The sequence below is a fragment of the Panthera uncia genome, chromosome F1 (assembly GCF_023721935.1).
Source record: "Panthera uncia isolate 11264 chromosome F1, Puncia_PCG_1.0, whole genome shotgun sequence".
NCBI lineage: Eukaryota > Metazoa > Chordata > Mammalia > Carnivora > Felidae > Panthera > Panthera uncia.
This window is the reverse complement of record NC_064813.1, coordinates 52525056-52551570: the sequence shown is the minus strand read 5'-3', so window position 1 is coordinate 52551570 and position 26515 is coordinate 52525056. Positions and strand designations below refer to the sequence as shown.

General features: G+C 37.7%; 1 protein-coding gene across 1 annotated transcript in view; it reads left to right on the top strand.

Annotated features, from left to right (window-relative positions):
- Nucleotides 1-811: 811 nt before the first annotated feature.
- The window catches only part of USH2A (usherin), a 733950-nt gene continuing 708246 nt past the window's right edge, over nt 812-26515 (top strand). The window contains exons 1-2 of the mRNA XM_049634559.1: nt 812-1487; nt 5494-5659. Of these exons, the coding sequence (XP_049490516.1) occupies nt 1003-1487; nt 5494-5659 (651 nt within the window). The 5' untranslated portion in view covers nt 812-1002. The remainder of the gene's footprint in view (nt 1488-5493; nt 5660-26515) is intronic.

Genomic DNA, 26515 nt, shown 5'->3' with positions numbered 1-26515 from the left:
TGGGCACCCACGTCTTCCTTGCAGAATTCCTGCTGCTGTGGCCTATTTGCTAAGAGTAACCCGGGGGTTACCGCAGCGTTGCCAGGCAACGAGGGACAGCGGTCCTGTGAAGAGCCATTTGTCACACTGAGGGGACTGGTTGAAATGCAATAAAGAGATGGTAATTCAGCTTATTTATCAATACAATTACTTACACAGTATTAGGGGTCCATATTTAACCTACAAATACATAGTCATAGGAGGAAACACGAACACAAACGTTTGCTAAATACTAAGGCATAGGACAGACAGATGGTGTTGGGTTTCTAATCAGCTTTCCTGTGAGCTTAAAGTTGCTGCACATGCTGGGTTGGGGGAAAGGCCCAAAGCGCTTTGCCAGCTTTATTTCGGACATCTGTAAGTTAGCTGTGTGCTACAACATAAGGTGCCCGTCTAAAGAAAATCTATGCAATTCTTTACCTTGTTAAGTAGATAGTGCTAATTCCCTGGGGGAGAGTAGCACTCTTAAATTGCTGTGTGGTGAAATGTATTCACAAGAAGTATATGTGTATCCGTGTATGACTATACATGGGAAACTGGTCGTCCTGGGCACTTTCAAAGTGTCTGATTTGCCCGGTACAAAGGTTACCTAACCAAAGAATAAGTGTTTTCCTCTAGACAGTGTGTTTCAGAATGTTTTTGCTCTTTGAGAAGTTCAGTAATGTTTCTCATGGGGGGCTCACAGTCCGCAGGCTTGGGATGAACTTAAATTTTAAAGATGTAGCAGCTTTTCCTTGACACTTTGTTTTTGATTCCCAGACACCAGCTGCTACTCATGTCTTCACCGTTGCTAAGAACGTCTGTGGTATTACCTCAGTGTGAAAACGTGTCTGCAGCTTCCCGAAAATGGAGTATCTCAACGTTACTTAAAGCACCCTGCTTTAAAGTGTTGCTGGCAGGCGGCATTGGCCTTATTATTTATTTAGGAATGCTTTATCAGGAGGAGAATGCTTTTTTGTGAACATGAGTCGCCTGGCTCTTTCACCGGGCTTCCGCTTCTTGTCCCACGTCATTGCAACATTGACCTTTGCGTATTTCGCTGCCATCTCGCTGGCTGACTCACAGGGCCTTTTCCCGAGGCTGGAGAACGTGGGAGCTTTCAAGAATGTTTCCATCGTGCCACCCCAAGCAACATGTGGGCTCCCAGGCCGCAGCACTTTTTGTCAGAGCTCCACTGCTGCCGCCAGTCTGCAGTTCTGTACCCAGCGGATGTGCATCCAGGACTGCCCATACAGGTCTTCACCGCCCGGCCACATCGCCCTGTTCTCCGCGGGCCTCGGGAGCTGCATCACCGTAGACAAGCGTGATCTGTGTCCCAACGCTCATAGCAATTCCACAAGTTTTATTTTTGGAAATCACAAGAATTGCTTTTCTTCTCCTCCTTCTCCAAGGCTGGCGGCATCATTTACTCTAGCTGTGTGGCTGAAACCTGAGAAGGAAGGTGTAATGTAAGTAGTGGAGTGAGTGTAAGCTTTCCTAGGGGTCCCGAGCCATAGTAGTGAAGACTGTTGCAACACGAATCCTTAAACTAGAAACGAAGGCGAACGCTGGAATCCATGCAGTTGAAGACCAGTTGCTATGGCCGTCTTCCTGTTTAAGTTTACATTGCAAATATTGTTTTCCCAAATTTACAGTTGTTTCTCCTTTCCATGGATGAAGTGAGCCCTCAAAAAAGAATATGTTAAGATAGCTTCCTTGCAGAGAGACGTGTTTACACGTGTCTCATGTATTCCCTGGTCGTTTAGCCAAACCTTTGGTCTTGGCCTTCAGAGGCTCAGCCAGGCTCAGTGTGAGCTTTACAGTGCACGGGCTACTAGTACAAATAATTGATATTTCCTAAGTCTTGATCTAGGTTTTTATAAACAACCTGCTCCTGCTGGAGTATAAAATTTTCATCAGGCAGATGGCTCTCTAAGGGCTTAGGACTGTCTTTAATTCATCTGTATTTTCCCAGGAAGAGGTGTTTGTTTGACTCATGGAAGATGCCCAATAACATGAGTTGAATAAATGAATAATCCTCTAACTCTGAAAGGATACAGCTTTTTGCCCTTTGCCTTGTCGTGTCTCCTGTTTGGAAATATATAGATAAGCATAAAAGAGTCCCAATAGATTTTATGCCATCGATCCCACTAGAAATGCCTTCAGTGAGTTTGTAGTGGGGCTTTGTCATTTTTTGTTTATATAATCACTTGGTTTTCATTCTGTAATATTTTCTAAAACTGACATCTCGTGTTTTCCCTAAGTATTTAGAGCCGATCTGGAGATTTGAATAAGTAAGGAAGTTTTGAGGCACTTTTTGTTTATCTTTTGTCTTCCTGTAGAGCTTTTGGCTCTCCCCCTTGTGACAGTTTCTTTGTTTGAGAGCGTTAACCAAATATCTAAAAACTTGTGAAACAAACCAGAAAAGTCTTATAATCTTATAAGCAAATATGACTTAAATGTCTTTGGTGTTTAGTTTTAATTTGCCAAGTGAAAGTCGGCATTTTTCTTCATGTGAAGTGAAAATGATCACAAACCATTATTTCTATTTCTGTGTCATCCCTAAAAGAAAACCCTGTTTTCTTACTGTTTGAAATGTCAGTAAAGCCAACCTACTCCGTTTATGTAAAGAGTGTCCAAGAATTGTCTGTTGGCAAATATGGCTGGGAAAAACTTTTTTTTTTTCCCCCAAGTGCCCCCTCCCCCTCCCCAGGAGATCTGTCTCTACCAAATTCTTCTCCTATTGGTATCATTTAGTATAAATAAGATAGAGGGGTATTGATAGAGGCAGTGGCACATGGTTTACGGTCTGGAGAGTTCCATGCATCAAGGTCGTTTTCATCCTCAAAACTAAAATAACTATGGGAATTGGGGGAATTTCGGGGTGTTTGCACTAGATAAGTAAAACAAACAAAACATGGATTATCCAATTATTGTTTATCCAGGAGCAGAATAAATCCAGTTCCTAAATATTTTGCTACCTGCCTTCCTTTCACATTCATTATCTACCAAAGCTAGTATGTTTACAAGCAAACAAAATAGCAAGGAAGATAATCAATAACATATTAAGAAATGCATTTTCAGTAAGCTTGGGAAAATAAGCCTGCATTTGGCAAATACATTCTTGAGTAATGGTCACATTTTAACTTGTTGGTTTAAACTCAAGTAAAACGAATGCAGGCAAACTCTTCTTAGACCTTAGAGATCTTATGGCAGGGGGTAAAGAGACAACTCTTTTCATCCCAGTGATTTAAAAATATCTATCCACCAAAGGGTTAAAAAAACACAGAATTTCTATGAAGCCTTATCTCTACTTTATATAAAACCTTTATGCCAATCTATTTGCCTATGTTAAAAAATATACTTGTTCTCATAACTTTATCACGAAATACGTGTACAAAATCTAGGAAGACCAGTAACAGTGAAATAGTAACTGGTAAGTGTTCTCCAATCTTATTCTTACCTCTTAACTCCACAAAAGAATAAATGCAAGTGAGAAGCAATAATTTGTGGAAAACGTAACCTGTAAGGAAAGTTTTAAGACATATTTAGTAATTATTCTTGGTTTTCCCCATCTTATCTTTGCCTCTTTGATACTTTCTCTTCTTGATTTGGTCATTGACACATCATTTCTTGAGAGCCTGCTCTATATCAGGCTCTGCTTTGTTCTCAGAAAACTCATGACTAATGGGAAGACAGATGGATCAGTGTCATTACGTTAAAAAAAATGTTTATTTATTTTGAGAGAGAGTGAGAGCACACATGCACGTGCACAAGTGGGGGAGGGCCCGAGAGAGAGGGAGAGAGAGAATCCCAAGCAAGCTCTTCCACTGTCAGTGCAGAGCCTGACATGGGGCTCAAACTCATGAACAGTGAGATCGTGACCTGAGCTGAAATCAAGAGTCGGAAGCTTAACTGACTAGGCCACTCAGGAGCCCTGTATCAGTGTCATTATTGAGGCAGCAAGTGAAAAGCAAGGAAGGCCCCTTAAGCAGTCTTCAGCCAGGAAGAAGGGTATTCCACGACCAGGCATAATCGTGGAGATGCTGAGCTGAGTAGGAGGCAACTGGGTGAAGAAAGGGAACCAGACTCCTCCAGCATCTGATGAAATTCTCCTCCCTGGGATGTGCCACCTTGTTGAGTTCTTGTCTGTGGCATGTAGGCTGATGGGCATCTTTCAGAGCTAGTCATTTGGGGAGATGTTAATGGCTAATGTCAGGGATATTTGTCTTTAAATAACATATCTTTGGGAATAATCCACTCAGGAGGCTACAAGCAAGCATTTATAATATTCTGCTAAAAAGTTGAGTTGCTACATTGAATGTGATAGGAGTGAGCTTAAGTTCATAACTGTTTCTGTTCAGTGTCTGGTAATATGCAATGATATAATTAACTTAAAATAACTTATATTAAACACAAATTAACATAGAAAATAAATATTTATAAAAACACCATCTGTCGACTTAAAGGGATGGGGTAAGTGTGCCACTGTGGTAAGGATAGAAGTCATTTTTAAAAAATAGTTGGGGGGGCGCCTGGGTGGCGCAGTCGGTTAAGCGTCCGACTTCAGGCAGGTCACGATCTCGCGGTCCGTGAGTTCGAGCCCCGCGTCAGGCTCTGGGCTGATGGCTCGGAGCCTGGAGCCTGTTTCCGATTCTGTGTCTCCCTCTCTCTGCCCCTCCCCCGTTCATGCTCTGTCTCTCTCTGTCCCAAAAATAAATTAAAAACGTTGAAAAAAAAATTAAAAATAGTTGGATAGTTGGCCTGACAGAAAAGCTAGAAAGTTCTTGACAATTCTTCTTTTTTATCAAAATGTGATTTCACTGTGTTCTTTAGAAGATTGTATGACCTTTTATCCAAGATCATCAACGTTATCTCGGTGTCTCAGTTGGACTGTGTGGCCATGGAGAGCCAGCCAGTCCTCTTACAGACACTGGCTTTGACTTCTGGCCAGTCAATGATGAAGTAAGAAGAAGCTGTAGTTGTCCATTCTCCATTTCATCATGGGAATTAAATAGAGCACTTCTGACTTCAGGGCTAGCAGTCTTCTATGGACACTAAATTCTCTTTGCATTAAAAAAAAGAGAGAAAGATTTGCACCGGTGACTCAATACCCAAGCCGGACGTAGCGTAGCGTGCTGCTTCCTATAAAAGAAATAGCAGAAGACTAATGAGCCAATAGGCTAAATGTTGGTTTTGCAGGATGACTCAACCACTGTCGTTTCCACCATTAATCTCTAATAAAGGGTGTTGAGGTTCTGGGGAATATATTGTAAATAAAGATTCCATTTTTTAAAAATTGAAATTAAAGGGCTTCTTAATTGGAGTAAAACTTGGCTCTGCATAGAATGGCGTTCAGGCACTAATTCACTTGCACCTTCTGAGTGGGGTTTTCATGCCCCCGTAACTGCACAATTGCCTAGCATGTCTTTTGGTTGGATGCTGACCTTTTCTCTTTTCTGGTTGCTTCCTAAGGTGTGTTATAGAAAAGACGGTGGATGGGCAGATTGTGTTCAAACTTACAATATCTGAGAAAGAGACCATGTTTTATTATCGCACAGTAAATGGTTTGCAGCCTCCAATAAAAGTAATGACACTGGGGAGAATTCTTGTGAAGAAATGGATTCATCTTAGTGTGCAGGTGAGTAAAATAAAAAATATTTAACATTTGGTTAAACACGAGGATCCGTCTTCCTTTCTTTCCTTACATGGTATCTCCCCACAAGATCTGAAGCAGTATTTTTAGATTTCATTTACGTGTAAATGACAACTAAAGAAAAATAACATTTAAATGACCTAATGATGTATCGCTTGATAGTCCGGCATTTCCCCCCTCACCACTGCTGTGAAAACTCCCACAGAAGCTTAGGACAATGGTCTTTGGGATGATGACAACCTCAGGGAATTTTTGTTTTATTTGGTTAGTATATTTTGCTAAACAATGTGGAAGGGCTCTTTCAGTGCCTAGTACTAATTTTACCAGTCATGGCAGCATTACCGCCCCCTCCCCCCCAGCCTGGCTGTCTTTCCCAGATAGCATCTGATGATGTGAGTGAAATTTGGCTGTTGCATTAAAATGCTGACCTTAGAACTAATGAACTTTACACTTCAAACACTCAGAAAGTGTTATATTATTACTTTAGTTGTCAGCCACAGTTTGTTTTAGCCTTAGAAGCTGTTAAAGGCTGAGAGAACTGTGAGCTATCTGGTATTTTACAGTTCCTGGGAATGCAGACAGAGTGTATCCTTTTTTTTTTTTTTTTTTTTTTTCTCCAGGGTACTGGAATGGCCCAATGTGGCCAAAAGTCATCCTTGTCTTTCATACCAGAGGTCCCGTGTGTGTAGTCCCAATTCCTCGTACTCACAGGAGTGGCCAAATAGGGGTTCGTGCAAACCCCATTCACACTAGAGGATAATTGTACCCTTATTCTTTTTTACATTCATTCATTCATTCATTCATTCAGAGAGGGAGAACATGAGCAGATGAGGGAGCAGAGACAGTGGGAGAGAGAGAATCCCGAGGAGCTTTGTGCTGTCATCTTGCAGCCTGACATGGGGCTTGATAAACTGAATCATTAAATCATCACCTGAGCAGAAACCAGGAGTCAGATGCTGAACCAACTGAGCCACGCAGGCATCCCATACCCTCATTTTTTTTTATTGAAATGATCTTTGATTTCTCACACTGTTCTTGTAGCCTGAAGCAGTTATCAAGTAGACTTCCTTAGAGGGCCTTGAGAATTGTTATTTGGGTTTTAAAGTTTATTTCAGCACAGATATCATTCTTGAGGATTTCAGTATACTTTGTGACATATCTTTGTTTTGCCTGATTATAACTGTGAAGTTCTGTCATGCCTTTGCGTAGTGCATTAAAGGCCTTAGGAAGAAAATTTAAAATATAAATGCAAAGAGGTAACAATGATTGATTTCTACAGGAAGGTATTGACAAAGTCATATCAAATCAGGGTGTTTTGCCTTATCTACTTGGCTTTTACTTAGCGTATGGGTTTATCAAATGCAGTTGGCAGGGGGCAACATTCCAGAGCACTAGGGTTTGGAGGGTAAATCATGTCTGGTTATAAGGCCCTGTCTATAGCACATGATGGGTTCAATCTGGTGGTGTTTTCTTCTCATTTGTTCGGTAGTTACAGATAGGGGACTAATTTGTTCTATATCTTGAAATTGTCCATTTCCCCCACTGACCAGTGCAACAGAATTGGTTTATAATGTTAAAAATAGGAAAATAGAAACTGTTGAAGAAGATGTCAAATAGATAATGTTGGTTACGTATCTTTGTATAAACAATTGTTAAAAAATGTTTTTTCGTTTTTTTTTTTTTTTACTTCCCTTTATTTTTCCTTATCTGTGAAACTGCCATGTTTTGGCAGGCAATAGTACATTAAAAGCTTTACAAAAGAAAGTTTAAAATCCAAATGTGAAAAGGTAACCATGACTGAATTACTCTCCTAGGAGTAAAATGCTCTTAGAGTGCCTGTTGAAATCAGCATTATCATTTCAATACATGTCAAATATGAGTCATTTCCTAGTTTAGGCAAAAAATTTCTTTATAAATCATTAAGTTGTTCCCTTCTTTAAAGAAAAGGTTAAAGTCCTTATGATTTAATGAGACTGCTTTATTTCATACCTGTTTGACTATCAAGAGAAAACTTGTCCTGTCCAATTTGTATATTTCTTTTATTTTTTTTTGCATAAGTTTTCCCCCATTCTTCATTTTACATTAAAACTATGAAGTGGTCATAAAACATTAGAAAAACCATATCGATCAGTCACTGGTTCACCTGGCATTTTTTAGTGGATTTGGAGACACCCAGCGTTATGAGAATCTGGATTCATTCAAATGAAAATTAGAGTGATTCTTGACTCTAAATCAGAGTTCTGCATAGGCTTCCTTTAAATTTGACATCATTTTGGGGCGCCTGGGTGGCGCAGTCGGTTGAGCGTCCGACTTCAGCCAGGTCACGATCTCGCGGTCCGTGAGTTCGAGCCCCGCGTCAGGCTCTGGGCTGATGGCTCGGAGCCTGGAGCCTGTTTCCGATTCTGTGTCTCCCTCTCTCTCTGCCCCTCCCCCGTTCATGCTCTGTCTCTCTCTGTCCCAAAAATAAATAAAAAACGTTGAAAAAAAAATTAAAAAAAAAATAAATTTGACATCAGTTTGAATACATTTAAGATATTATGAAACTTATAACAATTCATATTATAGATGTTTAAAAAGGAACATGCTCATTCTTTAAAGGGTGTTATAGTGTAGTAGGGAGGATAAGAGATCACAATTAGGGAGAATTTATTCAAGTAATGCTACTCGGTCGTCTTAACAAAACCATTTGACTTAGTTTCCTTACTTATGTGATACGAGGTTTGGACTAGGTGATAAAGGGAGGCTCCCCTGAATTCTTTCTGAATGCACATAAAGGAGTAAGTGGAGTGTGAAGTGAGGCACAGTTGAAGTACAAAAAGCTCTTGAGTGGGGCGCCTGGGTGGCTCAGTTGGTTAAGCATCTGACTTCTGCTCAGGTCATGATCCCACGGTTTGTGAGCTTGAGCCCTGCTTCGGGCAAGCTCTACCATGCTTCGGGTAAGCTCTGTTTCTCTTTCTCTCCCCCTCTCTCTCTCTCCCCCTCCATTCACTTATGCCCTCTTTCTCAGTCTCTAAAAAATAAAGAAAAGAAAGCTCTTGAGTTGTGTGGGGTTGTCTAGATGGTGACAGAGCCTGCTCTGTGAGCTTACCATCCGGCTTATGCTTTTCTCTGCTTCCCCACGCTGTCTAGCATTCATAGAGAAACATCTTTTTTGGTAGATTTTCTGGCCAAGATATGGACAAAAGCAGTTTCCAACTCTGTCACTGTATACCTGCAAAGAATATGTTATAAAATGTAACTTGCTGTTGCATTATCATATAGTACATCCAAATTCTGTTTGATTTGTGAATTAGAGATTTCTACCATGCTGGGCATAAGATAGAGCACATAATCGATAATCCAGTTTAGTCTCATTTCGGATTGCAAATCTAATTAATGTGTATGCATATTTTTACTCATCTTCCAATATGGTCATAAAGCAATGAATTTATATGGGATGTGCGTGTGCATGTGTGTATATGTGTGTGTAAAAATAAAACACCTTTACTCATAAAATTGGCTCAGAAACCAGAATTTAACTTACAAAGGGCTAGTGACATAAAATTAATGAACAGGTCTGACCTTACACCTTACCTCAGACAGTTCACTCAGTATCAGCTTTCCATCAGTAAAATCAGAATTTTAATTTCCCAAATTCAGAAAACAGAAATGAGTTTTAAATAATTAAATCCCTGGGCAAAAAAGATGCCAGGAAGAGGCAGACATACTGAACATTGGAGGTCTAGTTTCTTAAACAAAAGATGCCTGATGTTATAGTAATGGATCTAACAGCTTTTATTCTAGAACTAGCATTTTGAAGCTTCAACCTGTTGGAAAATGATTAGTTTTTAAATTAATATTCATTCAGGGACTTGAATCTGACACGATTGCCAATTTAAATTTCACTTTGGGGTTTAATATATTGGCTATTTCAAATTATATCAAGCTGAAATTCGTTATGTCATATTTTTTGTACTAAACCTGGAAAAAATCAATTCAGACTTTTTATTATCAAATGGGGAACACTGATAACATTAGCAGATTTTTTAAAGCTCAGTTTTCATATTGAATCAGCACGTGCTTCTAGTTCTTGTGAGAGATCTCTTTGATTTTCTTTCTCAAAAAAAAAAGTTTTGAAATACCTGAAGAATTTTACTTCCACAGTTCGTTATGGGTTGGTAGGTGAGACAACTTAACAGCATGTTCACATTTAGATGCCTATCATTTAAAAGTAGAAACTCAGCCTTTCTTATGAAAATACTGTTTTCCCTTAAACAGTTCCATGTATTTTATGGGACAAATAGCATCAAAGAACCATCAGTATAGAAATCCTTCAGTAATTATGCTGAAATACAGTAAAGCAATTTATAATTTGAAACTGATGAGATACTGCAACTCTGGAAGCAAGAAATGGTTTAGCAGGGAGGTTATATGCATTTTCTATGCTCTTTTTGAAGACTCCTTGAGACCCTGACAGTTCAAGAGCCAAAGATGGTTCTAGCCACGGTAATGTGAAAAAGAGCAGTTCTAATCTAATACAATGAAGGAAAGAATGCATGGTAAATCAAGTTTTTGGAATCAATAGATGAAGAATAGGGGGTTCATAATCACTGTTTGTTCATGAAATACGTTCTTTTGATTTATGTATTCAATCTGAAAAAGGAAAACTATTGATAGTTCTGAAGAAAAAGAAAATGCAATTTAGCCAACATTTGCGAGAATAGATAAACCAAGTCTCTCAATTAATCTCTGCGGTGTATGCCCGTGTGCACACTTTATAAAGGTATTCTCATGTCTCTATTGATTGAGGGAACATAGAATGTCCATGCAACCTTATGGAAGCTTCCTCATTCAGTTCAGTAAGCTCTGTGCACTGGGATTCTCATGGGAATACCACCTCAATTCTCATCCCAAAAGACTCTGAATCCACATTGTTTCTTTAATAATTTCCAAAGCTTTTACCTACAAGTGTTGATGCAAATGTTAAACATTGCTTATTTGTGCAAAGCCTTCTGTTTGTATCCAGCCAGCCGAATGTCACCTGAGTTAGTTGAATAGTTTTAGTTATCTAAAACTAATTACATATTCATTGAATTTACCAAATTATATTTTAGAATAATCAGTTAAAAAATGCTGATAATAATAGCTGCCATTGAGCACCGATTATATGTACTGTATTAAACATGGTATATGGTTAAATTTTAAGTGCTAATAATAGTTCTGTGCCATTGGCTTATCTCCATTTCAGAGATGAGAAAAATGATCCTTGGATAGGTTAAGTTAGATTTATAGTCTCTAGTTTTTCTGATCTTTAGCTAAAAATATAAATTGCCATGAACCTAGGTCACTATGATGATCTAAGGAGTAGTTATTTGAATCCCCTTACCTAAAAAACAAAGAACTGAGGACATATTTGTAAAATAAATATAAATTGTTTTTCTTCCCATTTGTTGTAATGTAAATATTTGTAATGCTTCACATATGGACACGTTTTGTACAAATAATTAAAATCAATGTATTTTACAACTATATCACTCATTGCGACAAATAGTTTAAATGTACAACAGCGTGTAATTTTATAAAAAGTTCTGCTCTATATGTCTATGGTTTATGGCAGTCAGGAGTGACTACAGTGAGTTAAAGAAAGAATATCCCACTTAACTCATCCTGCTCACCTGATCCATGACATGCAGAACCAAGACTTGTTGTGATCCAACAAAATAAAAAGGAGGGATTCTTTCCACTTGATTATGGAGAGAGGTGAAACCATCGAAGTAAAAATTATTCTCTGTATATTTTTGCATGTGACTTTAAACTACAATATTTAGTCAGAGGGCAAGGCTTTAATTGTTGACATTTTACTTAAAAACTGTGCAACCTTAAGGAAAATCATGTAACTCCTCAAAATGTTACCTGCCCATTAGAAATTGTGAACAAAGATAAACCCCAGCCTATTTGGCTTACACCATAAATGTGACATGTAAAGAAAATAATGCTTGATAAAGCATATTATAGTCTGCTATGATGGAGCTTACAGTCTATTAGGAGAAAAAGACAATCAAATAATCACACCAATGAAAGCAAAATTATAACTGTGATATGTTCTATGGGATCATATGAAGGACAATTTGATCATATCACTGAAGTCAAGGAAGGCTTACTTGAAGAAATTATATTAGACGTGTATTAGTGTTCTAGGTCTGCCCTGAAAAAAGGCACCAACTGGGTAGCTTAAAACAAAAATTTATTGTAACACAGTTCTTGAGCTAGAAGTTTGAAATCAAGGTGTCCACACAGCCATGCATGCTTTCTCTATAACCTGTTGAGGAGTGTCCTTCCTTGCTTTTGACCTCTGCTGTTTGCCAGCAATTCTTAGCTTTTAAAAGTTTTTTGTCCATTCATCTCTGAAGGAGAGAGACAGAGAGCGACTGGGGGAGGGGCAGAGAGAGAGGGAGACAGAGATTCCAAAGCAGGCTCCAGGCTCTAAGCTGTCAGCACAGCGCCTAACACTGGGCTCGAACTCATGAACCGTGAGATTATGACCTGAGCTGAAGTCAGATGCTTAACCAACTGAGCCACTGAGGCACCCTAGCAATTCTTAGCTTTAGATGCCTCACACCAAATCTCTGCCTCCATTATCACCTGGCCATCTTCTCTGCTTGTGTCAGTGTCTTCTCTTCCTATAAAGAGCCTACTTATATCAGATTAGGACCCACCCTAATTCAGTAAGACTTCATTTTAACTGATTGTATCTGGGAAGCCCCTATATCCAAAAAAGGTCATTTTTATAAGCACTGGGAATTAACATTTCAATCTGTCTTTGTGGGGGACACAATTCAGTGGATAATGAGATGTATTCAATAGAATGCATAGGATTCAACTAGGCAAAGAAAGTAGAGAACATTCTATACATGCATAGCAAATCACACAAACACCCTTTCATAAAAGAGAATATGATCCATGTGAACAATTAAAAGGCCTGTATGGGTAGAATGCAGCAAAGCGGAACAGCATGTAAAATAAGCCAGAGGGTTTGGAAGAGGCTATATTTTAAAGAACATAGTTGGCCATGTTAAAATGTTTTTAGTGGGACTGTACTGAAATGTTTTATGTAAGGACCAGGAGATGGGGGGGGGGAAGGGGACGGAGGGAAAATGTATCACCTAAGCAGATGATCTTTTCATAAAAACCCCTTTGGTTTCAGTGAAGGAGAACAGTTTGCGTGAGGTTAAGCATAAAAGGTTGTTAGTCTGTGCTCATGCTCCCCAGTGAGACAGAAGTATACCCTGAGCTATAATAATGATAGCAGATATTTAGAGACGTGGTCATGTTTGAGAGCTATTTGGGAATTTAAAATAAAGAACTTGTTGATGGAAGAAATTGGAGGTTAAGGGAAGGGAGTTCTGATAAATCCCAGATTTCAGGCTTGGACAATAAATTGGATGGATATGTTTCATTTGCTTAAATAGAAACACTAGAGGAGAATCAGATTTTTGATACTTGGCACAAATGAGCTAGAATTCAGCTCAAGGCAATAATTCTCAATTGTAGAAATCATTAGTGTCGTAGAAACTTTAGAAAATATTTTGATGCCCATACTCCATTATGTCTTCGTTGATCTGGGGTGAGGGCCAAGTATTATTTCTTCTTTCCCTCCTTCCTCCATGGATTAAAAAGTATGTAACAAAATAAAATAATCTGAATTCAAGACTGGAAATGATCAGGAAAGATGTCAGGAAAGATGCATTTGGAAAGTAGCATGTGAGTTAACTCTTGAAGCTAGATGGGATTTAAATAGGTGGAGAAGAAGAGGAAGGAAAAATTCTATAGACCAAAAGCAGGGTAACAATTCCTCAGAGATGGAAATAGCAAAAGGTTTCACTAAGAGGGAAGGGTCTGAGTTTCTTAGAAAGATATACATCAAGTGTTAAATTAAAACAGGCTGAAAAAGATAGCTTAGAGGTTTACATAATGTTATGGAATTTTTTTTTTTCCCTCCAGACCAGCAACCCATATATTTTCACCTGTTCCTAGTCCAATCTATTTGGTAACTACTATAAACCATTAGTATAGAAACAATGTGTGTGTGTGTGTGTGTGTGTGTGTGTGTGTGTGTGTGTCAAAAAAATTAGCTAATGTATGCAGAAAATCATTACACATCACATTGTAATGTTTATCCTTTTCAAATCTGAATGTTATCAGTCTCATATATCACAGCAAAAAATTAAATTCAATAAGTCCTTTCCTATGGAAAACACATCCAATCAAGATCTAAATCAAGCTGGGAGTAAATAAATATTTCAAGTTAGAAAGTGGTATTTGAAGAATTGACCATTTTTTCTTGCTTGAAAATGGCTGATTCTCAGTTAATAGGGCCAATAGCTCTAAATATATAGCCAATAGCTATAAAATACAAAAAGAAAATATATATAAAATAGTACACATTATTACATATACTACTAAAATCGAAAGTTGCTATAAAAAGGAGAGTATTTTCCAATGTCTATGTATTTGTTTCAATGATCTCTAGTCTTGAAATGCCACTATGGTAATTCTGTAAAATTTGTAATGGTAAAAATTTGATGGTAGTGCTTTTTAAAACCTATCTTATTTAATGGAATTGTCATTTATATTATATCATTTTCATCTAAGAGCCAAATATAATAAGACCGATAATTTGTGCTTTTTTTTGTGGATAGGCATTCTTGTGCCCACAGGGCTAACTGATGCCTTCAGTTATACATGAACAATTACCACTAAAGTCAGAAAGAGAACAGTGTGCGTATAACCTAGGGCAGAATTTGGCCTATGGTATGTATCACTTGGTAATGGAATGGAGAATATGACTTTATTTAAACATGGACTTTAATAGTTTTATTTTCCCATACTGTTTCCCTTGGTATTTCTCTCTCTAAAATATAACATTCAAGTGTTCCCAGCAGCTGCATTGCTCTGGATGCATAATAAAGGCATATGTTCAAGATACTAGTTTAGATATCCATAAGCCAAAAAAAGAATAGTTAAAATTAAAACAAATTAAGAAAACTTTCCCAAGAATGGAAAGGCTTTAATAGGTTTTTTAATCTTCTAATTAACTACAGCACTGAAAAATACGGATATTTATAAATTATTTATATAATTGTATATGTATATTATAAGCGCTTATGTCAGAAAAAGCAATTTCATTCTACTTTCTAAAGCTTACATGAAATAATCCCTAAAAAAATTGAATTGCATATTCTAGAAGTAGAAAAATAATTGGATCAATTTTGTTTATGCTTGGTGTTCATGCTTCTCAATCTGGGGAGGAAGGAAAGGATGAAAAAAATGGGGGCAGCAACAGAAGGCATTTGTGTTGCAGGGTAGAGAAGGTGGATAGAGAGGAGCCAAGGGGCCTGGGGAGACTCAGCCTCTGTCAATTTCATTGTAGCAGAGGTTGACCAAGAAAGTTCAGATTATGGGGGCGCCTGGGTGGCTCAGTCGGTTGAGTGACCGACTTCGTCTCAGGTCATGATCTCAAGGTTTGTGGGTTCAAGCCTCACATTGGGCTCTGTGATAAGGACTAAGAGCCTGGAACCTGCTTCAGCTTCTGAGTCTCCCTTGCTCTCTGCCCCTCCCCCACTCACACTCTGTCCCTGTCTCTCTCTCTCTCTCTCAAATATAAATAAATGTTAAAAAAAATTGAAAAAAAAAAAGAAAGTTCAGATTATGGACATATAGTATATAACTTTAAGTTGTTTGTTTTCTGGGATACAAATCCCTTGTATTATCCTAATTGTACTAAGTTTGTTACATGCAGACATTTTGGGAGTGTTGGCACTAAGGAATTTATAGAAAGGACTTGGCTTCAATGTTTGGGTTGAAAATCATGTAGAGATGCCCACCCTCCCTACCTCAACCCCACTCTCTGCCTAGTGACTCCCACTATAGTGCTATTCCTACTAGGAAGGAGGTGTACCTCCAGGCTAAGGACAAAGCCTCCCTTCCCTAACCCCACTCCACACCCACTCCTTTATTGATCCATGCTAAGGCTTTGGGGAGCAGGAAGGTAACCATTCACATGTGGCATCACAGGATCTGGCCCAGGGACTAGTCTCTGGGGACTCTCTTGCCCTCAGGTTTGCTCCATGCCCCCTCCCCCAACTCATCTGTGAGAGGTGCTCCTCCTTTTCTCAGGGAGCAGCCCCATGGCTCCATTTGAAGATTCCTGACGGAAAGGTTGGCACCTAACACCCCATGGCTGATCTTTCCCTCTTTCCTCCTCCTACCCTTCCTCCCTCCTTCTTTCCTACAGCTCTCCTTCCCTCTCTGCTTTCCTTCCTTTCTCTTCAGGTCTGTGAGGTTGACTCTCCTAGAACAGGCTGTGACTCAGGGTTAGGTGATTTGCTGCTTTGTCAGGGGACCAGAGGACTGCCACCAGGCGAATGACTCACTTCCCCTGGTGGGGACAGCATGTGCAGTCTGCCTTAGTTCTTGTTGTCTGTGGCTGCTGGTCTGGTCACATCACCCCAGAGCAGGACTTCCTGCAGGTGGGTGGGGCCTTTGTGTTTTAAAGGGGGACTTCTCTGTCTGGCTTCTTCTGGAACATTCTCTTTTCCCAGACTTGGTTGAAAAGTGGGGTGGGGTTGGGGGAAAGTCTTGGCAGGCTTGGTATGTGCTCACTTACTGGTTGTGCTTTAGTTGCCCTGAGCTGTGAGGGTCTGAGGGGCACTTCAGCGGAGGCACAGTGGGCGCAGGTAGGGCCGGAGACTATCAGGAGCAGGAGATACGTGGAAGTGTTTGATGCAAACATCTGCATTTTTTTAAAATATGAAATTTATTGTCAAATTGATTTCCATACAACACCCAGTGCTCATCCCAACAGGTGCCCTCCTCAATGCCCATCACCCACTTTCCCCTCCCACCCACTTCCCATCAACCCTCAGTTTAGTCTCAGTTTTTAAGAGTCTCTTATGGTTTGCATTTTCTTTTCTTCGGGTCTGATGAAAGGGCCAGATGAGCAGGCAGAGAATAACAATAGGCAAGTGTAAGATTACTTTGAAGTTAAAAAAAGAGAAATAGAGAAAAGAGGAGAAAAAAGAAAAATGTTGGGGGGGTGCTCATCTGAAATACAATATTCCCTAAAGGGGGACCCTATGTATTCCCCCCTATGTTCGGTTTTCCTGGCCTGACAGAGCCCGCCTCAGCTCACCGTGGTGGTACACAGTCTAGTGCCCTAGAGCTCATTAGAAGAAGGCAAACAACTGTTGAGCAGAATTGGTATAGTCCAATAGGTCTACCATTTTCATGAACACCTACAAGGTAGAAATGCCTGTACTAGCCTGGAATGGGCCCCTTAGATGCAGATACCTTGAAGCTGTTTCTTAGGAGTGCCTCCCCAGCCCCCCCAAAATGTAGGGAGATAATAAAAACAAAGGATTGAGCTGCAAATGAGATGAACTCTGTGAGTATACATATTGGGACATATGCTATTATAATTTAATCCCCTAAAATGTCTGCAACAGTCTCAGGCAGAGCATCTTACAGTATGTGGGAAGAGGCCATCTTACAGTATGTGGGAAGAGGCCTTTATAAATATTATAAAGAAGTGCAACCCAGAAATTTTGAAAACTGGGAAGCACTAAGCTCGGAGAGGCCTGGTATAGATAATGCTCATTTATTTTTGTTTTTGTTTTTTATGTATTTATTTTGAGAGAGAAAGTGTGCATGCAAGAGAGGGAGGGGCAGAGAGAGAGAGGGAGAGAGAGGGAGAGAGGGACAGAGAGAGAGAGAGAGAGAGAGAGAGAGAGAGAGAGAGAGAGAATCCCAAATAGGCTCTGTGTTATCAGCACAAAGCCCCATACGGGTACTTGAACTCAAGAACCACGAGATCATGACCTGAGACAGACTCAAACGTCAGACTCTTAACTGACTGAGCCACCCAGGTGCCCCTATGTTCTTGTTTATTTTTAGTTACATTAAAAAGAAAGATAATTCTAGATTCATAGGCACTTATGAGAAACAAACTAAGAGAGCCCATGTAGCCTTTATCCATTTCCACCAGTGGTAATTGCACAACTATTGTACAATCCTGTGACCAGGATATTGACATTGATACAATCCCCCTTCCCCATTCAATTTAAATTTCCTGTTTTTCTTGTACTGGTGCGGGTATAGTTCTGTACCATTTATCACATGTGTAGATTTGCACATCTACCATGGTCAAGATATAGAACAGTACCATCACTACGAGACTACCCATGTTGCCCTTTTATAAGTACTACCCACTTTGTTCCTTCCTTCACTGAAGCCCCAGATCCCTAACTTCTGGAAACCACTAATGTATTCTCCATTTCTAAAATTTTGTGTTTTCAAAATGTCCTATATATGGAATCGCACAATATGTAACCTTTTGAGTTTTTTTTTTCCCTTCAATGTAATTCCATGGATATTCATCTAAATTGTTGAGATGTCAATGGTTAGTTCTTTTTTGTTGATGAGTGGGATTCCATGGTATGGTATTGATGAACCAGTTTAATCATTCACCCTTTGAAGGACATCTGGGTCGTTTCCAGTTGTTGACTGTTAGGAATACAGTTAACATAAACATTATATATGGGTTTTGTTAACATACATTTTTATTTTTCTTAGATAAGTGCCCAAGAGTGCTATTGTTGGGTTGTATGGCAGTTGCATGTTGAGTGCGCTAAGAAACTGACAAACTCTTTTCCAAGGTGACTACCATTTAAAATTGTGACCAGTGATGTATGAATGATTCAGTCTCTCTACAACCTTGCTGGTACTTAATGTTGCTACTATTTTTATTTTAACCATTCTGATAGGTATATTGTGATATTTCACTATGGTTTTAATTTGCATTTCCCCAATACCTAATGATGTTGAGTATCTTTTCACATGCTTGTTTGCAGTCTCTATATCCTATTTGTGACATGCCTTTTGAACATTTTCTAATTGTATTGCTTCTTTGTAGCTCCTTTTAAGAAAAATACTCTGAACAGAGTCTTTCACAGAACAAAAGTTTACGTTTTAATGAGGTCCAGTGTATCAGTCTTTTTTTTTTTTTATGGATCATGCTTTTAGAGTGAAGTCTATGGTTGTTCCGTTTTGTTTTATTTTGCTTTGCTTTGTTTTGCCTAGCCCTAAATCCTGAAGATTTTCGCCTATATTTTTTTTTCCAAAAGCATTTTATTTTATTATTATTTATATATTTTTTATTTTAAACCTGTGTTCCGTTTTGAGTTAATGTAGTAGGTGTGAGATTTAGATTGAAGGTTTTGTTTGTTTGCTAGTGGATGTCCAAATAGTCCAGGAAAATTAGTTGGAAGGGGTATCCTTCCTCCATTGATTTGTTTTTGCACGTTTGTCAGATATCAGTTGGGCATTTTCGTGTGGGTCTATTTCTGGATTCTCTATTCCTTTTCATTAATCTACGTGTGTGTCCCTCTATCGATATCACGTAGTCTCGATTACTGTGAGCCTTAATATCTGGTAGAGTGACTCCTTTTACTTCCTTTCTTTCTTCCTTCCTCTTCTTCTTTTTAAATTTTTTGTTTTACACTTTTCAGGGCCTGAGTCTTTCCATATAAGTTTTAGAATAAGTTTCACTATATTTGCAAAATGTCTTCTTCAGATTTTGGTAGCAATTACAATTAAGTCTATAAATCAACTTGTAGTAAATTGGTATTTTTAACTATGTTGAATTTTCTAATATATAAACATGGTAAATAGCTCCATTTATTTATTTTTTGATTGCTTTTATCAGCATTTTATAATTTTAGTGTAAAGAGTCGGTGCATGTTTTACTATTTATTCGTGTTTCATTTTCTTTAGAGTGACTGAAATTGGTCTTGTGTTTTAAATTTTCGTTTCCACATGTTTATTGTTAGCATATAGAAACATTATTAATTTGGGGGGGGGTTGATCTTATATTTTGGGACCGCACTAAACTGATTTATTCTGCAAGTTCTTTTATAAGTTTGGATTTTCTATATAGGCAATCATGTCATTTACAATTAGTGGCAACTTTATTTATTTTCAATCTGTATAGTTTTTATTTCTTGTTGAAGTAGCTAAAAATTTCTAGTACCATGTTGACAAAGTGATAAGAGCAAACATCCTTGCCTGGATCCTAATCTTAGACAGAAAACTTTAGGTTTTTCATCATTAAGTATTATGTTAGCTGTAGATTTTTATACATGTTTATCAAGTTGAGGAAGTTTCCTTCTAATCCTAATTTATTGAGAGATTTTATTATAAATGTTGGATTTTGTCAAAGGTTTTGGTTGCATCAATTGATATGATCATGTGATTTTTCTTCTTTAGCCTGTTTTTTTATTATTATTTTATTTTTAAAATATAATTTGTTGTCAAATTGGCTAACAATGTGTAAAGTGTGTTCTTGGTTTTTGGGGTAGATTCCCGTGGTTCATCGCTTATATACAACACCAGGTACTCATCTCAACAAGTGCCCTCCTCAATGCCCATCACCCATTTTTCCCCTCTCCCCCCACCTCCCCCTTCCACCCTCAGTTCGTTCTCTATTAATATGGTTGATTACAATGATTTTTCAAGTGTTGACCCAACATTACCTTCCTGGAATAAATCCCACTTGGTCATGATGGTAATTCCTTTTGTGCATTGCTGAATTTGATTTGCTAATATATTTTTGTGAGGATTTTTACATCTTTGTTCATGAGGTCTGTAATTTTCCTTTCTTTTACTGTCTTGTTATTAGGTTAATACTGTCTTCATAAAATGAGTTGGGAAGTGTTCCCTCCTTTTGTTTTCTAGAGTAGATTATGTAAGATTGGTGTTAATTCTTCCCTAAATGTTTCATAGAAGTCTTCAGATTTCCACTGAAATTGTCTGGCTTTGGAGATCTCATTTTTGGAGTTTTAAATAAAACTAGGATTCTTTAATAGTCACAAGAATATTTAGATTGTCTATTTCATCTTGTTTGGCTTTAGTTAGTTTGTAGTTTTCAGGGAATTGGTCCATTTCTTCTCTGTTGTTTCATTTGTAATATTGTACATATTATCCTTTTATTATCCCTTATTATAATTTTACTGGTTATAGGATCTAAAATGATATTCCCTGTTTCATGCCTTTTCTTATATTTGTTTGTTATGCTAGCATTTTGTTAAGTCATGTTTATCAGTTTTATGGATATTTTTGAGAAACCAAATTGTCCTCTTGATTTGTCTCTATTTTCCTATTTTTATTTCATGGATTTCTGATCTTATATTTATTATTTCCTTTCTTCTGCTTGCTTCAGACTATTTTGCTTTTTTTTTTTCTAATTTCTTGAGGTAGGAACTTAGATTAATGTTTTAAGACCTTTTTTTTAAAAAAAATAACATAATATTTAGTTTAGTTCTGTAATGTGTAATTAAATTTAGTGTTTATTGTGATATATTTCCCTCCTCATGCTATTTTGGCTGCATCCACATATTTTCCCCCATATTTTAATATGTTGTATTTTAATTTCATTCAGTTGTATGTCTTTTTTATTTTCTTTGAAACTTCCTCTTGACTCATGGATTAATTAGACATATATTGTTTAGTTTCCAAGAACATGAAGATTTCAAAAATTATATTTCTGTTATTGACTACAAATTTGAATCCACTGTGGTCAAAGAATGCACTCTATGATTTCAATTCTATAAAATTTGTTGGGGTTTATTTTGTTTGTTTTTAATGGACCTAGATGTAGGTAGTCTGACTTCAAGAGTGTTTCATGAGAACTTGAGGGGCACCTTGGTGGCTCAGTCAGTTGAGTGTCTGACTTCAGTTCAGGTCACGATCTCGTGGTTCATGAGTTTGAGCCCCACGTTGGGCTCTGGGCTGATGGCTCGGAGCCTTGAGCCTTCTTTAGATTCTGTGTCTCCCTCTCTCTCTGCCCCTACTGTGCTCACACTCTGTCTCTCCCTCAAAAATAAATAAACATAAAAAAAGAGTGTTTCATGAGCACTTGAAATTAATGTGTATTCTGGTGTTTTGGGTAGCATGTTTTATATGTATTATATATATATACATATATATATATATATATATACATATATATATATTACATATAGTAAATATATATAATATATATAAAATATATGTTATATATACTAAATATATAATATATATTATAATATAATTATAATTAATAATATAATCATATAATTAATTAAAATGTAATTACTATAATATGTAATGTATATTATATAGTAAGTATAAATACGCATTATACATAAAATATATGTAATATATGTAAAATATATAATATATAATATACTGTATATATTTGCATATATTCTGTATATCAATTTTCTATCTATATCAATCAAACTCTTGACCTACCTAATTTTGTAGATTTTATTTTTTTAGTTTATTTTACTTTATTTTTTATCTTTTTAAATTTACATCCAAATTAGTTAGCATATAGTGTAACAATGATTTCAGGAGTAGATTCCTTAGTGCCCCTTACCCATTTAGCCCATCCCCCCTCCTACAAGCCCTCCAGTAACCCTCAGTTTGTTCTCCATATTTATGAGTCTCTTCTGTTTTGTCCCCCTCCCTGTTTTTATATTACTTTTGTTTCCCTTCTCTTATGTTCATCTGTTTTGTCTCTTAAAGTCCTGATATGAGTGAAGTCATATGATTTTTGACTTTCTCTGACTAGTTTCACTTAGGATAATACCCTCCAGTTCCATCCACGTAGTTGCAAATGGCAAGATTTCATTCTTTTTGATTGTCGAGTAATACTCCATTGTGTGTGTGTGTGTGTGTATATATATATATATACACACACACACACACACACATGTATATGTATATACACACACACACACACACCACTTCTTCTTTATCCATTCATCCATTGATGGACACTTGGGCTCTTTCCATACTTTGGCTACTGTTGATAGTGCTGCTATAAACATGGGGGTGCATGCATCCCTTCAAAACAGCACACCTGTATCCCTTGGATAAATGCCTATTAGTGCAATTGCTGGGTTGTAGGGTAGTTCTATTTTTAGTTTTTTTGAGGAACCTCCATACTGTTTTTCCAGAGTGGCTGCACCAGCTTGCATTGGCCACCAACAATGCAAAAGAGAATCTCTGCATCCTCGCCAACATCTGTTACCTGAGTTGTTAAAGTTAGCTATTCTTACAGGTGTAAGGTAGTATCTCATTGTGATTTTTAATTTGTGTTTCCCTGATGATGAGTGATATTAAGCATTTTTTCATGTGTTGGTTGGCCATCTGGATGTCTTCTTTGGAGAAGTGTCTATTCATGTCTTTTGCCCATTTCTTTACTGGATTATTTGTGTTTTGGGTGCTGAGTTTGATAAGTTCTTTATGGATTTTGGATACTAACCCTTTATCTGATATGTCATTTGCAAATATCGTCTCCCATTCTGTCGGTTGCCTTTTAGTTTTGCTGATTGTTTCCTTCACTGTGCAGAAGCTTTTTATTTTGATGAGGTCCCAGTAGTTCATTTTTTGTTTCCCTTGCCTCCAGAGACGTGTTGAGTAAGAAGTTGCTGTGGCCAAGATCAAAGAGGTTTTTGCCTGCTTTCTCCTCGAGGATTTTGATGGCTTCCTGTCTTACATTGAGGTCTTTCATCCATTTTGAGTTTCTTTTTGTGTATGGTGTAAAAAAGTGGTCCAGGTTCATTCTTCTGCATATCACTGTCCAGTTTTCCCAGCACCACTTGCTGAAGAGACTGTCTTTATTCCATTGGATATTCTTTCCTGCTTTGTCAAAGGTTAGTTGGCCATACGTTTGTGGGTCCATTTTTGGGTTCTCTATTCTTTTCCATTGATCTGAGTGTCTGTTCTTGTGCCAGTACCATGCTGTCTTGATGATTACAGCTTTGTAGTGTAGCTTTAAGTCTGGGATTGTGATGCCTCCTGCTTTGGTTTTCTTTTTCAAGATTGCTTTGGCTATTCGGGGTCTTTTCTGGTTCCATACAAATTTTAGGATTATTTGTTCTAGCTCTGTGAAGAATGCTGGTATTACTTTGATAGGGATTGCATTGAATATGTAGATTGCTTTGGGTAGTATTGACATTTTAACAATATTTGTTCTTCCTATCCAGGAGCATGGAATCTTTTTCCATTTTTTTGTGTCTTCTTCCATTTCTTTCATAAGCTTTCTATAGTTTTCAGTGTATAGATTTTTCACCTCTTTGGTTAGATTTATTGCTAGGTATTTTATGGTTTTTGGTGCAATTGTAAATGGGATCGATTCCTTGATTTCCCTTTCTGTGGCTTCATTGTTGGTGTATAGGAATGCAACTGACTTCTGTGCATTGATTTTATATCTTGCAACTTTGCTGAATTCATGAATCAGTTCTGGCAGTTTTTTGGTGGAATTGTTTGGGTTTTCCATATAGAGTATCATGTGATCCGCGAAGAGTGAAAGTTTGACTTCCTCCTGGCCGATTTGGATGCCTTTCATTTCTTTGTGTTATCTGATTGCAGAGGCTAAGACTTCCAATACTATGTTGAGTAACAGTGGTGAGAGTGGACATTCCTGTCTTGTTCCTGACCTTAGGGGGAAAGCTCTCAGTTCTTCCCCGTTGAGGAAGATATTAGCATTGGGTCTTTAATATATGGCTTTTATGATCTCGAATGCTCCTTCTAACCCGCTTTCTTGAGGGTTTTTATCAAAAAAGGATGCTGTATTTTGTCAAATGCTTTCTCTGCATCTATTGAGGTCAAATGGTTATTGTCCTTTCTTTTATTGATGTGATGAATCATGTTTGTTTTGTGGATATTGAACCAGCCCTGCATCCCAGGTATAAATCCCACTTGGTTGTGGTGAATAATTTTTTTAATGTATTGTTGGATCTGGTTGGCTAATATCTTGCTAAGGATTTTTGCATCCATGTTCATCAGGGAAATTGGTCTATAGTTCTTTTTAGTGGGGTCTCTGTCTCCTTTTGGAATCAAGGTAATGCTGGCTTCATAGAAATGTTTGGAAGTTTTCCTTCCATTTCTATTTTTTTGGAATACCTTCAAGAGAATAGGTGTTAACTCTTCCTTAAATGTTTGGTAGAATTCTCCTGGAAAGCCATATGGCCCTGGACTCTTGTTTTTGACAGATTTTTGATTACTAATTCTATTTCCTTACTGGTTATGGGTCTGTTCAAATTTTCTATTTCTTCCTGTTTTAGTTTTGGTAATTTGTCCATTTCTTCCAGATTGCCCATTTTAGTGGCATATAATTGCTCATAATGTTCTTTGTGTTCTGTTAGTATTGTTTTTATTTCTGCTGTGTTGGTTGTGATCTCTCCTCTTTCATTCTTGATTTTGTTTATTTGGGTCCTTTCCTTTTTCTTTTTGATCAAACTGGCTAGTGGTTTATCGATTTTGTTAATTCTTTCAAAGAACCAGATTCTGGTTTCACTGATCTGTTCTACTGTTTTTTTTTTTTTTTTTTTTGGTTTCGATAGCATTAATTTCTGCTCTAATCTTTATTATTTCCTGTCTTCTTCTGGTTTTGGGTTTTATTTGCTATTCTTTTTCCAGCTCCTTAGGGCATAAGGTTAGGTTGTGTATCTAAGATCTTTCTTCCTTCTTTAGGAGGGCCTGGATTCCTGCATATTTTCCTCTTGTGACCACCTGTGACCTCTTGTGACCGCGTCCCAGAGCTTTTGGGTTGTGGTGTTATCATTTTCATTTACTTCCATATACTTTTTCATTTCCTCTTTAACTTCTTGGTTAGCCCATTCATTCTTTAGTAGGATGTTCTTCAGTCTCCAAATATTTGTTACCTTTCCAAATGTTTTCTTGTGGTTGATTTCGAGTTTCATAGCACTGTGGTCTGAAAATATGCACGGTATGATCCCAATCTTTTTGTACTTACTTAGGGCTAATTTGTGTCGCAGTATATGGTCTCTTCTGGAGAACATTCCATGTGCACTGGAGAAGAATCTATATTCTGCTGCTTTAGGATGAAATGTTCTGAATATATCTGTTAAATCCATCTGGTCCAGTGTGTCATTCAAAGCCATTGTTTTCTTGTTGATTTTTTGATTAAATGATATGTCCATTGCTGTGAGTGGGGTGTTGAAGTCTCCTACTATTGTGGCATTACTATCGATGAGTTTCTTTATGTTTGTGATTAATTGATTTATATATTTGGATGCCTCCACATTTGGCACATAAATGTTTACAATTGTTAGGTCTTCTTGGTGGATAGATGCCTTAATTATGATATAATGCCCATCTGCATCTCTTGATACAGTCTTTATTTTTTTATTTATTTTTTTGGTTTTATTTTATTTTTTTATTTTTTTCAACATATGAAGTTTATTGTCAAATTGATTTCCATGTAACACCCAGTGCTCATCCCAAAACGTGCCCTCCTCAATACCCATCACCCACCCTCCCCTCCCTCCCACCCCCCATCAACCCTCAGTTTGTTCTCAGTTTTTAAGAGTCTCTTATGCTTTGGCTCTCGTCCACTCTAACCTCTTTTTTGATACAGTCTTTATTTTAAAGTCTAGATTGTCTGTTATAATTATGGCTACTCCGGCTTTCTTTTGTTGACCATTAGCATGATAGATGGTTCTCCATCCCCTTATTTTCAGTCTGAAGATGTCTTTAGATCTAAAGTAGGTCTCTTGTAAACAGCATACAGATGGATCTTGTTTTCTTATCCACTCTGTTACCCTATGTCTTTGATTGGAGCATTGAGTCCATTGACATTTAGAGTGAGTACTGAAAGATAGGAATTTATTGCCATTATGTTGCTTGTAGAGTTGGAGTTTCTGGTGGTGTTCTCTGGTCCTTTCTAATCTTTGTTGCATCATATGTGTGTGTGTGTGTGTGTGTGTGTGTGTGTGTGTGTGTGTGTGTGTGTGT